Here is a 12,187-nt window from a genome sequence, read left to right as displayed (position 1 = left end):
AGCCAATTGTTTTTATTGCCCCCACCAAACAAGGTCAGTTTGTTTAGACTGTTGTAACAGACCATCCTTAGCAATGGTATGTTAATCATAGTAGCCATCTGTTATTCAGAATTAACAGACTGCTGAATGTAGTGATGGACCAATCAGAATAGAGTATTCATCAATGCTGTGTAATGTTGGATTATAACCATCACATCATATAATCATATATCCCCACTGCTTATTACACACGTTAGGGATGGCATTAATACAATTACTGAAGCCAGTAATGTATGTTTCCATCCATGGTTTGTGGCGTCATCCGGGGATGAGATGAGTTGAACATGAAGTGTTTTGTTTGTTGTGATGCATTTAAATAAATTATATTTTTAAATAAATTCTACAAATAAAAGACTACGCATACAATATGTTATTTATATTACTCTTATACTAGTATCCCTGGTAGGTTATGAGTATAATAGTGGGGATATATTCATGTTGATATTAGGCAACTTGACAGCCTACCTGTCCACCAGTCATCATTAGGTGTGTTATGGGTGTGACACGAAAGAATCCAAACCAATCCGACTGTACCCATTGATCCCGCCCTAAATATATATGATTGGCTTTGACATTGGCTTCAAAACAATTCTGGCCCTCTGATTGGATGTAGTTTCTGTCGTTATCATTTGACAGACATTCCCGTGCTGTTTGTTTAGAAAATGAAACTGACGTCCGGATACACTGACGCAACGAAATCGAAAACGAGCATTTGACGTGGAGAAACGCTTAACAAATTGGGGTTTGCTCAGTAAACGGTGGAATATATCTCGCTGAAGTAAGAAGACAGTTTGACGAGGTGGGTGTATGACATGTCGTATAACATAAGAAGGCCTGGGCGTCCACGCGCGACAACAACATCACTAACGTTATAGCTAGCTAAATAACATTGGTTGGGCTGTCAATAATAGCCACTACAGCGTGCGGCTTACTTGTTTTGATCGTGTTTATCGTATCGTATCGTGTTTGACGACTCGGTGATTTGTGTATGAAATAATGCGTTCTCGCACGTTTGTTTTGCTGTGACACCGTGATGGCTATATTTCCTCCTCCTTATCTCCATAGCCTGTCCTTTGCTCCAAAATCGGAGATGTTGGATATACACCCGAGAAGGCAACGAATGAGCGATCTGCAATGGAGGTCAATATTGTTGATTGATTGATTGATTGATTGGTTGATGTATTTATTTAGTGTGGACAGTCTCCTTTCTCTCACGTCCGAGTCAATCATTAAAAAAACAATCTGCCTACATGTCAATGTATTTTTTTTTTACCTCATTTCAATTCAATGTTAATATTCAGGCTTATGTCTTTCTATTCTTCTCATTGGTATTCTGTACTATGGTCTAGCCTCTAGGGTGGTTTCCTGGGCGCGACTGAAGCTGTGGTCGGGATGGCGCACTTTGACACCGAGTACCAGCGTCTCGAGGCATCCTACAGCGATTCACCTCCAGGGGAGGAGAATCTGCTGGTGCACGTGCCCGAAGGAGCCAAATGTAACACACACACACACACACACACACACACACACACACACACACACACACACACACACACACACACACACACACACACACACACAAATCCTCTGTGACATTGGTGATATGATGTATTGTTTTATGTTTTGTTTCCTTAGCACAATGGCACCATATAGAAAACCTGGACCTGTTTTTCCAGAGAATATCCTTTGCACACTACATCATTTTCTATCATAGAACTATAATAACTCTGATCTTGCTGAATGACATGGTTTATGAAAGCACCTTAACCTTACTTCACGTCTATAACCTGCACCAGAAGAATGGATTCACCTGTATGCTGCTCGGGGAGATCTTTGAGCTGGTGTAAGTATTATTAACAGTACACAAATTGCTTTTCGTTTTTTAATGTGTTTCCAATGTGTGTTTCCAATGTGTTGGTGATGATGTCTTTGGAGGTGATGGAGGCCTTATTCTACCGTTATTGATTAAGTGATCAGCGATAGTCTTTTTTTTTTTTTATATTTATTTAATGAAGCCGATACTATGCTCAAGGATGCCTAAAGGGAGGCTTTGGACATTGGGGATCGAATCTAGTGCCTTTTGGCTGGGAGTTCTTCCTTTTTTTCTTATTCTGTCTCTGCTCTCTCTCTCTCTCTCTTTCTTTCTGCTTTCCTCTCTCTCTACACACTCCCAGTCAGCTGCTGTTTGTGGTGGGCTTCACTCTGTTCCTGGCTAACTGTGTTGACTACGACATCCTCTTCGCCAACAAGTTTGTGAACCACACCGACTCCTCCAAGGTCACCCTGCCGGACGCCTTCCTCCCTGTGGACGTCTGCAGCGCCCGGTAAGGGCGGGGGGGGGTCTGTTCAATACAGCCATGAAGCTGTAGACACTGTAGATACTGTGTTTTAATGGCTTATCCTGTCTAAAGCATGGCGATTGTGTGTCATGTAGAATGTAGAACGTACAAATATATTTGGACGTTTCTATTTAGTCATTTCCTGAAGCATTTATCTAAAGAGACAGACAAATATTTCCCTGTCAAGTCATTAAGGCACAGGGAAGGTTTATGCATCTTGTTTGCAGGCTTTACTTGAAACTTAGATATATTTGGTATACGTCTTACATATTACATATTATTAACTGCAAATACTTTTGCTTCCCTCAGAATCCGAGACAATGCCTTTGTGATTTTTGTGCTGATCATATCTGGCATTTTCTGGCTGCATCGCCTGGTCAAGTTCATCTACAACATCTGCTGCTACTGGGAGATTCGATCCTTTTACACCAACGCCCTGAAAATGACCATGGTGAGAGTTAACCGAACGCTGGCATGTTGAGATCGATTTTTCAACTTGGAAAAAAAAAAAAGTATTAGCTCAGGGGTTAGCGCTGCAGCCTCACTGTCAGAAGGCTATGAGTTTGATCCAAAAAGGAACCCTTTGTGTGTGCAGCCCCCCCCCCCCCCCCCCCCCCCCCCCCCATCCCCCACGTTCTCGTAGGTATCCTCTTGCCTGTAAATCTATGCATTTGAGGTCAGGTTTGTGCTGTGTGAGCTCCTAAAAAAAAGAGCATTCAATGCTAAGCAAAAAAATTAAGAAAAAATGAGAAAAAACAAAACATGATGAATGTGCTTTTCCTTTCACAGTCTGAGCTGCCTTACGTGACATGGCAGGAGGTTCAGGCACGCATTGTGGAGATCCAGAAAGAACACCAGATCTGCATCCACAAGAAAGAGCTGAGCGAACTGGACATATACCATCGCATCCTCCGCTTCAAGAACTACATGGTGTCTGACTCAATTCAGATTCAAACATTCTCTCTCCTTCTTTCTTTCTTTCTTTCTTTCTTTCTTTCTTTCTTTCTTTCTTTCTTTCTTTCTTTCTTTCTTTCTTTCTTACTTTTTTTGAATAGTCTCAATGACTATTTTGATGTTGCATATCTGTTTTTATGTATCTAGTGTCAATTATCATCTTATCATACAAAACCCAGTTGTACTCCCTCTCTCTCTCTGAGATAGAGATTAACACCATCTGTGAATCCATCTCTTCCTGTATCTGTAGGTTGCCATGGTGAATAAGTCTCTACTGCCCATGCGGTTCCGGCCTCCCTTGCTGGGAGAGGTTGTGTTCTACACACGCGGCCTCAAGTACAACTTTGAGCTCATTTTCTTTTGGGGACCAGGTGGGTGGCTGGCTCAGTCCACGTTGCAAATGCATACGAGTCTGGAACCTCTCAGTTCATTTTAGATTTCCAAGGGGTGTTATCAACGGCGCAGTCCAAATGCCAATTTGATGGACCTCCAACCAATCACAGCGTTGACACATCAGCGGTAGCCATCTTGGTTGTTTATGAAAATGCCTCTTCGGCTCTTCTTTAAGCACTCCTATGAATTTGAATATTTACAGCTTTTTACTGCTGTTACTACTTATTTCACAGGTTAACACGAAAAGGTATGTGTGGTCAGGCCAGATTAGAGGGAGAGCAATTCCACTGGGATTAGTTGCTATCAGGCACACCTGGGGCCAGCCTCATCAGCAATCATTCCCTCTCCGAGCTACAACAGACACATGAACAGAAGCCAGTGAGCGGACATATACCTACCTACACATCACAAAAACAACACAACCAGCAGTAGCTGGAGAATAAAGTGTCAAACATGCAACAGCAGGTTTCTACCACCATTAGGATTTTCGTCACAGTAATGGCACAGTAATCATGCTCATGGCTTTCCATCCAGGGTCTCTGTTTGGGAACGAGTGGAGCCTGAAAACAGAGTACAAGAGGGGAGGCAACAGGCAGGAGCTGGCCGACCGGCTGGCATCTCGCATACTGTGGATCGGCATCGCTAACCTGCTGCTCTGCCCCGTCATCCTGGTGTGGCAGATCCTCTACGCTTTCTTCAGCTATACTGAGGTGAGCACGCACGCACGCATGCACACACGCACGCACGCACGCACGCACGCACGCACGCACACACAAATATCAGCTTTTTCACCAAGTTATTTATTTGAGACAGTAATTCATGTGTACAACCTTTCTCGTGCTCATCTGATATTGAACCGTCAAATTCTGAGCTGTTATTTATACTTGAAACACGTGATCTCATTAATAAGCAGGTATAAAATAAGATGCAACAAGCAACCCTGAATATGCACAACAAATGACCTAATTGATCATAGCTAGATTCTATTAATATGATCATTATGTTGGTTAATATTCATGGGCTGTATAAGCACTCTATATGTGTCACCCCATGTGTTGCGTAGGTGATCAAACGTGAGCCGGGTTCTCTGGGCGCGAGGTGCTGGTCTCTGTACGGTCGCTGTTACCTGCGACACTTCAATGAGCTGGACCACGAGCTCATGTCCCGGCTCAGTAAGGGATACAAGGTACAGCGTCCAACTCCTGTCGTCACATCACTAGACCAGTAGAGCAGTCTGAGGGGTCCCATGTTCACCGCAAAATGATGGGACATTGCTTACTGTTGTTTGGAATAGAAGAGGAAGTACTGTTCTTTAAATCAGAACAGAATATGTTTGATGAAACTGGCTGACTCATTGATTTCAGTCATGTCCTGTTTGCTCTTGTCTTTATGCCTTTTTGTTTGGTTAATTTCACACACACTTATACGTAATTAGAGTTAGAGAGGATGTACATTGCTCTAACATGTAGAGCATGTTTATTTCTACCTATGGCATTCAGATAGTATAGCAACACTGTAGCCAAGAGCCACAACAGCTAGCACAAAGCGGATGGTTTTGTGCCACTATGAAACTTGCACACATTCTATTGTTCTTCAAACCCTTTGATTTCAAATGACATCGCTCTCACCCCCCCCCCCCCCCCCCCCCTCCAAAGCCTTCCTCCAAGTACATGAACTGCTTCCTGTCGCCGCTGCTGACGGTGGTGGCGAAGAACGTGGCGTTCTTCGCCGGCTCTCTGCTGGCCGTGCTCATCGCCCTGACCATCTACGACGAGGACGTGCTGGCGGTGGAGCACGTCCTCTCCTCCATCACGCTGCTGGGCGTCTGCGTGACCGTGTGCAGGTGGGCCTCGGCTGGTAGACCACCATGTCCTTAGCCTGCTTGGGGCCTGTGGTTCTGTTTGGCTGGTCGACTCCATATCTCTTACCTGTTGTACATCGCTGTTGTCTCGCTCATAATGCAGTGTGTTGGAGTCATCTGTAATGGAGTCATCCTTTGTGTTGAATTTGTTTGAAGGTTGGTTATGTTTTCCTTACAAGTGAGAGCGGGGGGTGTTTTAAGTGTTACAAATACTGATATTATATTACTTCCTCTATATAACCCTTAGACCTTTCATCCGACCCAATGGTTCGTTCTCTCTCTCTCTCTCTCTCTCTCTCTCTCTCTCTCTCTCTCTCTCTCTCTCTCTCTCTCTCTCTCTCTCTCTCTCTCTCTCTCTCTCTCTCTCTCTCTCTCTCTCTCTCTCTCTCTCTCTCTCTCTCTCTCTCTCTCTCTCTCTCTCTCTCTCTCTCTCTCTCTCTCTCTCTCTCTCTCTCTCTCTCTCTCTCAGGTCGTTCATCCCTGATAAACACATGGTATTCTGCCCTGAGCAGCTGCTGAGGGTGATCCTTGCTCACATCCACTACATGCCCGACCACTGGCAGGGCAATGCACATCGATATGAGACCCGCGACCAGTTCTCCCAGCTCTTCCAGTACAAAGCGGTAAATACCGGTACAATGGTGGCCTGAGATGTTTCGAATCCCAGATAAAATGTACTGGGTTTCGATCCCCAAATGAATGGAGTTAGGTATCTTTGGGCAAATTTGGAAGAAATATGGGTTTGGCATGCTCCAAATTACAGACCTATGACATCAATGGTCAGATTTTTCCTGGATTTCTTTCCTCTCAAACCACAAATCTGTGGTATTGTATGTAGGGCTGTACTGTCACCAAAGAAAATATTGGTAGAGTGCAATAAACAAAAGAGAAAATAAATCTGCGCGTTATTGCCAGATTACCTAAATTGGTCATGGTGCACTGACCTGGTAGCCTAAATTAATTATGAATAAAAATGCTATTTGCAGCATATTGAAATGTTTTTAATCGTATACAGAATGATGATAAAAACAAACAGAGCAGTCCACTATTGCTCCAGCCCACTATTTTATGAGGGTTATTAAACATTTGAAAAACTATTTCCAAACGAACGAAAGTGCCTTATTCATTTCAAACAATGCACATCAAGCCAACAAAAAGAAGGCTGAAAAAGTCCACAATTTCAAAACAAAATACTGTGCCCAAATAGCTGCTGGACTTCCCTGCTCGGGAAAGGAATGCCAGAGATTGTCGGATCAATGTCAATTTGGTCGGACAAGAGCATATCGACCAGATGTTGCACACTTATCTTAGAAAATATCCCAGCTTGATGGTTTCCCTCTCGTGGCATTAATCTGACTGTAGATAAAGCGTCATGCTGAATGACTCTAAAGTGAGTTGGTCCGATGGCATTTGACCAACTGCGTTCAGGGGTTCACGTTGTCTTCTTCTCCTCGGGACCCATGGGTCCAGGTGTTCATCCTGGAGGAGCTGATCAGCCCCGTGGTGACGCCCTTCATCCTCATCTTCAGCCTGCGCAGGAAGTCCCTGGAGATCATCGACTTCTTCAGGAACTTCACTGTGGAGGTGGTGGGCGTAGGCGACACCTGCTCCTTCGCCCAGATGGACATCAGGCAGCACGGGCACCCTGCGGTGAGACGAGTACTTCAGATACACACACACAAAAGGAGTTTCCTGAATCTTTGCTTCTTATTGCTCTCTGACTATGGCAAGAGGCATCACTTGGCTCTCGTTTCAGTTACTCAGAATTTACAATACCCTGTGTTTGGCACAAACCCTTAAGGTTGATTGTACCCCACCCACAGCGAAATCGCAAGTACACGGTATGTGCAAGGTAGCAACTTCTAAAACATATGATGTATTTGATGTATTCAGACTGTCCTCAACATCAATTACAAGAAAATGTACTTTATAAGGCCTCAGGAGGGTGACTCACATTACATCGTTTAATTAAATGATATCTCTTGCACTGTCTCTATCTATCTCGGTCTCTCTCTCGCTCTCTCAGTGGATGTCGGCAGGGAAGACGGAGGCCTCCATCTACCAGCAGGCAGAGGACGGCAAGACGGAGCTGTCCCTGATGCACTTTGCCATCACCAACCCCCAGTGGCAGCCGCCCCAGGAGACCACCCACTTCATCAGCCAGCTGAAGGAGAAGGTCCACAGGGAGGTGGGCGGGGCGTCCGGGGACGTGCTCAACTCCATCTCCACCTCCGAGGTAAGAGCAGAGAGCATCTAATGGATTTCATCAATCACATATGGGAAATTCAGGAATTGTTTTGGAATAATCGATGATAACGGTTATTCTATATCTGAAAGTAAGGACCCCCTCCATATATACAAAAGGTAAATAATGTTTTGTTTTTTTAGTAATTACTGTTTGGAGCCGGGTCATCTGTCATGTCTCCACTTCTGAGTGTCAAACCGTGTGCTACAGAGATCTATCAATAGAATGCATTAATAAGGCCGTAATCAATCGATGCGATTTAGTCATCGACCAATGCAGTGCAGTAATGAGAGCATTTCACGTTCTTAAATGTAGCGCATCGAAACACCTATTGATCGGTTTGACTAGTAAACAAAAAAAATGTATGCTCCTGGAAAATAGATCAATGGTCACTGTCATTTTGACGTGAAATCTCAGGTAGTACTAAAATACCCTTTTCCCCGTTGTCTATTCCGGATTCTTTCAGCCCAGGAGTCTGGTGGCCAACCTGCTGGGCGGTCCCACCACACTGGGATCCGTCCACTTCGGCCGCGACTGCTCGCTCACCAACCAGGGCGTGGCCGGGCTGGGCGAGGGGGTGTCGGCCCTGCGCTCCCTCTCCCCAGTCAGCTCCAGCCTGCACTTGAGAGGCAGCATGAGCACCGCCCACAGAGCTGTAGGCCACGCCTCCTCTGTCAGCAGGACCATGGGGGGCTCCGGGTAGGAACTCGTTTCCCTCCAGGCCACTGGGCGTCAGCTTAAGAGCACACTTTCCCCCCCCCGCGCATATACATGGTCCACTGCATGATTATCACATAGTTAGACATTGAATTTTTGGTTTTAGTCTTTTTGACTAAACCGTACCCATTGATTCCTTATTTGTTAGGAATCTAAAGGTCCAGTTCTTTTTGATGACACTGTAATACAATGAAATGTAATAGTTTCAAAATTGCATATTGTAATGGATTTTTTGCGGTAAGTATTATCTTATTTTTTTATCTTCTGCTTATCATCGTTTTCTTCCACTACCTTTCAGCACTGACGCCAGGACAGTCAGCTCAGGCAGCAGCGTGTGGGAGGGTCAGATGACCAGCATGGTGCTATCAGAGTACGCCTCTACAGAGATGAGCATCCATGCGCTTTACATGCATGAGGTGAGCAGTCAAACGTATTCAAATGTCATGAAACCAAACTAACCAACGTGCATTAGCGCAGTGTCCCAGAAACAAATGAGAATAAAACCTGAAATAAAAACGTTGACTGCTGAATAACGAATAACAACTTGAAATCAAGGCTTTCCCTTGGATTTGGGGAGTCCTTCCTTTGCCTTTTTGAGGGCTTGATGTGTGGAAATGTGGCACGTGAAGCCCTTTGAGACTGGATCATTAAGAGCTGTGCAAATATAATGTACTTGACAATGATACCAAAATGCAAATCATTCAAAATATCCAGATCACATTAAAAAAGATTGACCAGTATATAAAGCCTCCACAGGGGAAGTTAATGACGAATCCCTTCTTGTGTGCTGGTGTAGTGCCACAAGCAACAGTCCCGCGGCGATCTGTCCCGCCACACCTGGCACCGGCAGGAAAGCGACGACAGCAGCGACAGCATGGTGGACGAGGTCCGGAGCGACGCCAGGACCCATTTGAGGAACTTCCCCCGCTCGCAGACCTTCCCCAGCGCGGCTCCCAGTCCCAGCGCCATCCCCACCTCCGCCTCAGTCGCCGGCAGTTCCGGCACTGGCCACGAGGGGGCGACGTTTCAGCGCGGTGGTCACCAACAATATGGGGGGAGCGGTAGCACAGGTAAGGTAACAGCCGACGTCAAGTTAGTCTCATACATCTCTGTTGAGATTGGCTATTGCTTTGTGATGTCTGCAGTTTGACTACTGACTAACGCAGATTAGCTTGTTATATTCTCCTCATTATAATGAATCTTTCCTGAGAGTAGCTTGCTGTTTCTACCGGACCTCCCTATCTCTGTCTGCCAGGCTACCTGGGGGCGGGGGGCAGGGTGGTGAGGTCAGCCCGGGTCCCCATGGGAGGGTGGGCCGAGGACGGCCAGGCGGCCCCGCGTCTCCACACCCCGGTGCCGGAGGAGGGGTCCGAGGACGAGGTGGCCCCGCACATACACCGGGTAAATACAAACCATGCTCTGACTGTGCACAGGCCTACTTCATCTATACTGTCTGATTGATCCCGCTTGGGCCTCCCATGATAAGATAATGTCGTAAGACGCTTTGGAAACACCAAATGGCAAATATGTGTATTGCTTTGTTTGTAGACAACTTTAATCATTGGAAAGGTGAATTGACCGGTAAACCCTTTAGAAAAGGCTGGCTAGGAAAAGTTAACTAAAAAGGAAAGTTATCTAAAAAGACACGCAACGTTTACTCTTTCTGTCCATTACACTATTTCGAACCGTTTGTAGGTATACTTTTTATGGGGATTAGGTTTTAGGAGATAAGTTATTTCAGGACTAGTTAAGGACCTGGTATTACACAGCAGACTTTTTCCAGCTGTGGTCAAAAAGGGAGGGAGGCAGCAATGTGAACGTGTGTCTAATTCTTCTGTTTCTGTCTCTTGTTTAAAGGTGACGTAGCTGTGCCTCGTGAAGATGCAGTGTGCGCACACATTCACTCACTTTTTCACTCACTCACACTCAACGCCTCATTTGCCCCTTACACATTGTTTTGACAAGTACAAGACAGGGTGTGCCATTTTACAAATACAAACCATAACCTGTATAGCCCTCCTGTATGACTCTTATTAATCAAGTCACGCAGTGTATAAATTAATTGTGAGTGTGTATGTGTATGTATACATATCTATATCTCTATAGATGTATATCTATCATTTAAAAGGTCACTCTTTAGCCTTTTCATCGCCCATCACCTTCATCCATGTAATCATACATGAGTAAGCCACTTTTAGAACTTCGTAGATATCACTTAAACTGAAAAGAGATAGAATTTTGCTTCATTTATTTTCGAGTAATCAAAAAGAGAATATTGATCTGTTTGTTTTAATATTTTAATAATTCGGACAAGAATTTATGAAGAAAATGTTCCTATATCCTTTTCTTTCTTTAATTTAATTTAATTTAATTATTTCCTATAGTTAGGACCAATCCTAGACCATACTTATCCAGACATACACGCACGCTGTCTTAATATTTATTGCACTCGGTTTCCTGTGAGTGCTTTTTGTTTTGTTTCTTGTTCCAATGACTGATTAAAGCATGCAGAGCGGCCACTTTCAGACCCTTCCGTCCATTGCTACTAGTGCATGATGTAGTCCCATCAATTGCATCACACTTACACATCAATAAGCTCACATCTATAGACACATCGGCTCACCAGGGGAATGTTCTTTCATTAAGTCATTAGTGCTCAAATAAAGAATGCACTTTGGTAAATCTAAATATTCTAGATTTTGTTTTAATCTAATCTATGTTCCAAGCATGTTCTTTTATGGGCTGTGTTTTTTATTTGACATTTTTTCTCAAAGTGTTTCTTAGCTCAAATTAAGTGAGTGATGGCGGGTTGTTTCACAAATATGGGAAAATGGGGAATGGGTTTGAGTGAAATTATTGTTTTATACAATTTCTGTAAATTACCGTTTTGTACAGTTGTAAAATCATATATTAAAGTCATGGCAATAGTTGTGTGTATGTTGAAAATATAATTGAAGATTGTTATTTGTTATTTGACTCTTGACTTGATTCTCAGAGAAACAGATGGTCATGGTTTACGGACTAGAAGATGCAGAAAATTAAGCTACGACTGTAAAATAAAATGCATTCTAACTCAATTTCGTGTTTTGTCAGTCATTTTAGATGTAGATCTAGTATAGATCTAGCCGTTTTTCTCTTTAGATTGTGCCTGGTAGCCTATTCAACCGATAGTACATAATTTATCTAACTCAAAGTATCGATTTGCTTGGGAAATTAAACGTATATAATAAAAACGTATCAATCACAGTGTGGTGATACTTCTGGTTTTGCAGAGCCCTGATGAAATGATGAACCTAACATGATTGTATCTAACAAAACTGTAATAAATGATGAACTTAATAAAAAAGACAGCAAACTGAATAAAATGTCCTTAGGTGAATGGCCATTACGCTGAAAAAAAATGTGCATTACTTTGGAATCAGCGAGTTGTGGGACCAAAAATGTGTGGAAACATGATACGGACAATAAGGACAGACGTCCGTCAAAGCTATTAAGCCTTATCAGAGTGCAAAACCAACATCCTCTTAGATTAGATAATTTCCCTCGGATGAGCCTATTCATTCGTGTTTAGCATAGAAATGCATGGAGGGTACGTGCAGGTGTGGCCCGGTGTGCGGATGGCCCCCCTGGGCTGGGGAT

The 12,187-nt window shown here is 43.9% G+C and overlaps 1 protein-coding gene across 1 annotated transcript; it reads left to right on the top strand.

The window, feature by feature from the left end:
* The first annotated feature begins 676 nt into the window (after positions 1-676).
* Positions 677-11,896, top strand: atg9a (ATG9 autophagy related 9 homolog A (S. cerevisiae)). The gene is made up of 20 exons (XM_056590529.1): positions 677-838; positions 1,105-1,179; positions 1,389-1,534; positions 1,675-1,718; positions 1,818-1,882; positions 2,214-2,363; positions 2,688-2,829; positions 3,168-3,308; positions 3,583-3,703; positions 4,260-4,435; positions 4,789-4,911; positions 5,381-5,568; positions 6,056-6,209; positions 7,057-7,236; positions 7,613-7,822; positions 8,298-8,530; positions 8,847-8,964; positions 9,345-9,618; positions 9,804-9,949; positions 10,406-11,896. Exons 3-20 carry the CDS (start codon positions 1,432-1,434, stop codon positions 10,412-10,414), a joined length of 2,577 nt encoding a protein of 858 aa, XP_056446504.1. The 5' UTR covers positions 677-838; positions 1,105-1,179; positions 1,389-1,431; the 3' UTR covers positions 10,415-11,896.
* The last annotated feature ends 291 nt before the right edge of the window (positions 11,897-12,187 follow it).

This window comes from Gadus chalcogrammus, chromosome 5 (assembly GCF_026213295.1).
Source record: "Gadus chalcogrammus isolate NIFS_2021 chromosome 5, NIFS_Gcha_1.0, whole genome shotgun sequence".
Taxonomy (NCBI): domain Eukaryota; kingdom Metazoa; phylum Chordata; class Actinopteri; order Gadiformes; family Gadidae; genus Gadus; species Gadus chalcogrammus.
The sequence above is the reverse complement of the archived record's forward strand: the minus strand, read 5'-3'. Positions and strand labels throughout refer to the sequence as shown.

Coding starts and splice junctions, on each gene's coding strand:
- atg9a (XM_056590529.1), top strand. CDS start 1,432: ATGGCGCACTTTGACACCGAGTACCAGCGTCTCGAGGCATCCTACAGC. Junction 3,309..3,582: donor TCCGCTTCAAGAACTACATG/GTGTCTGACTCA, acceptor CTGTATCTGTAG/GTTGCCATGGTGAATAAGTC. Junction 9,619..9,803: donor TGGGGGGAGCGGTAGCACAG/GTAAGGTAACAG, acceptor TCTGTCTGCCAG/GCTACCTGGGGGCGGGGGGC.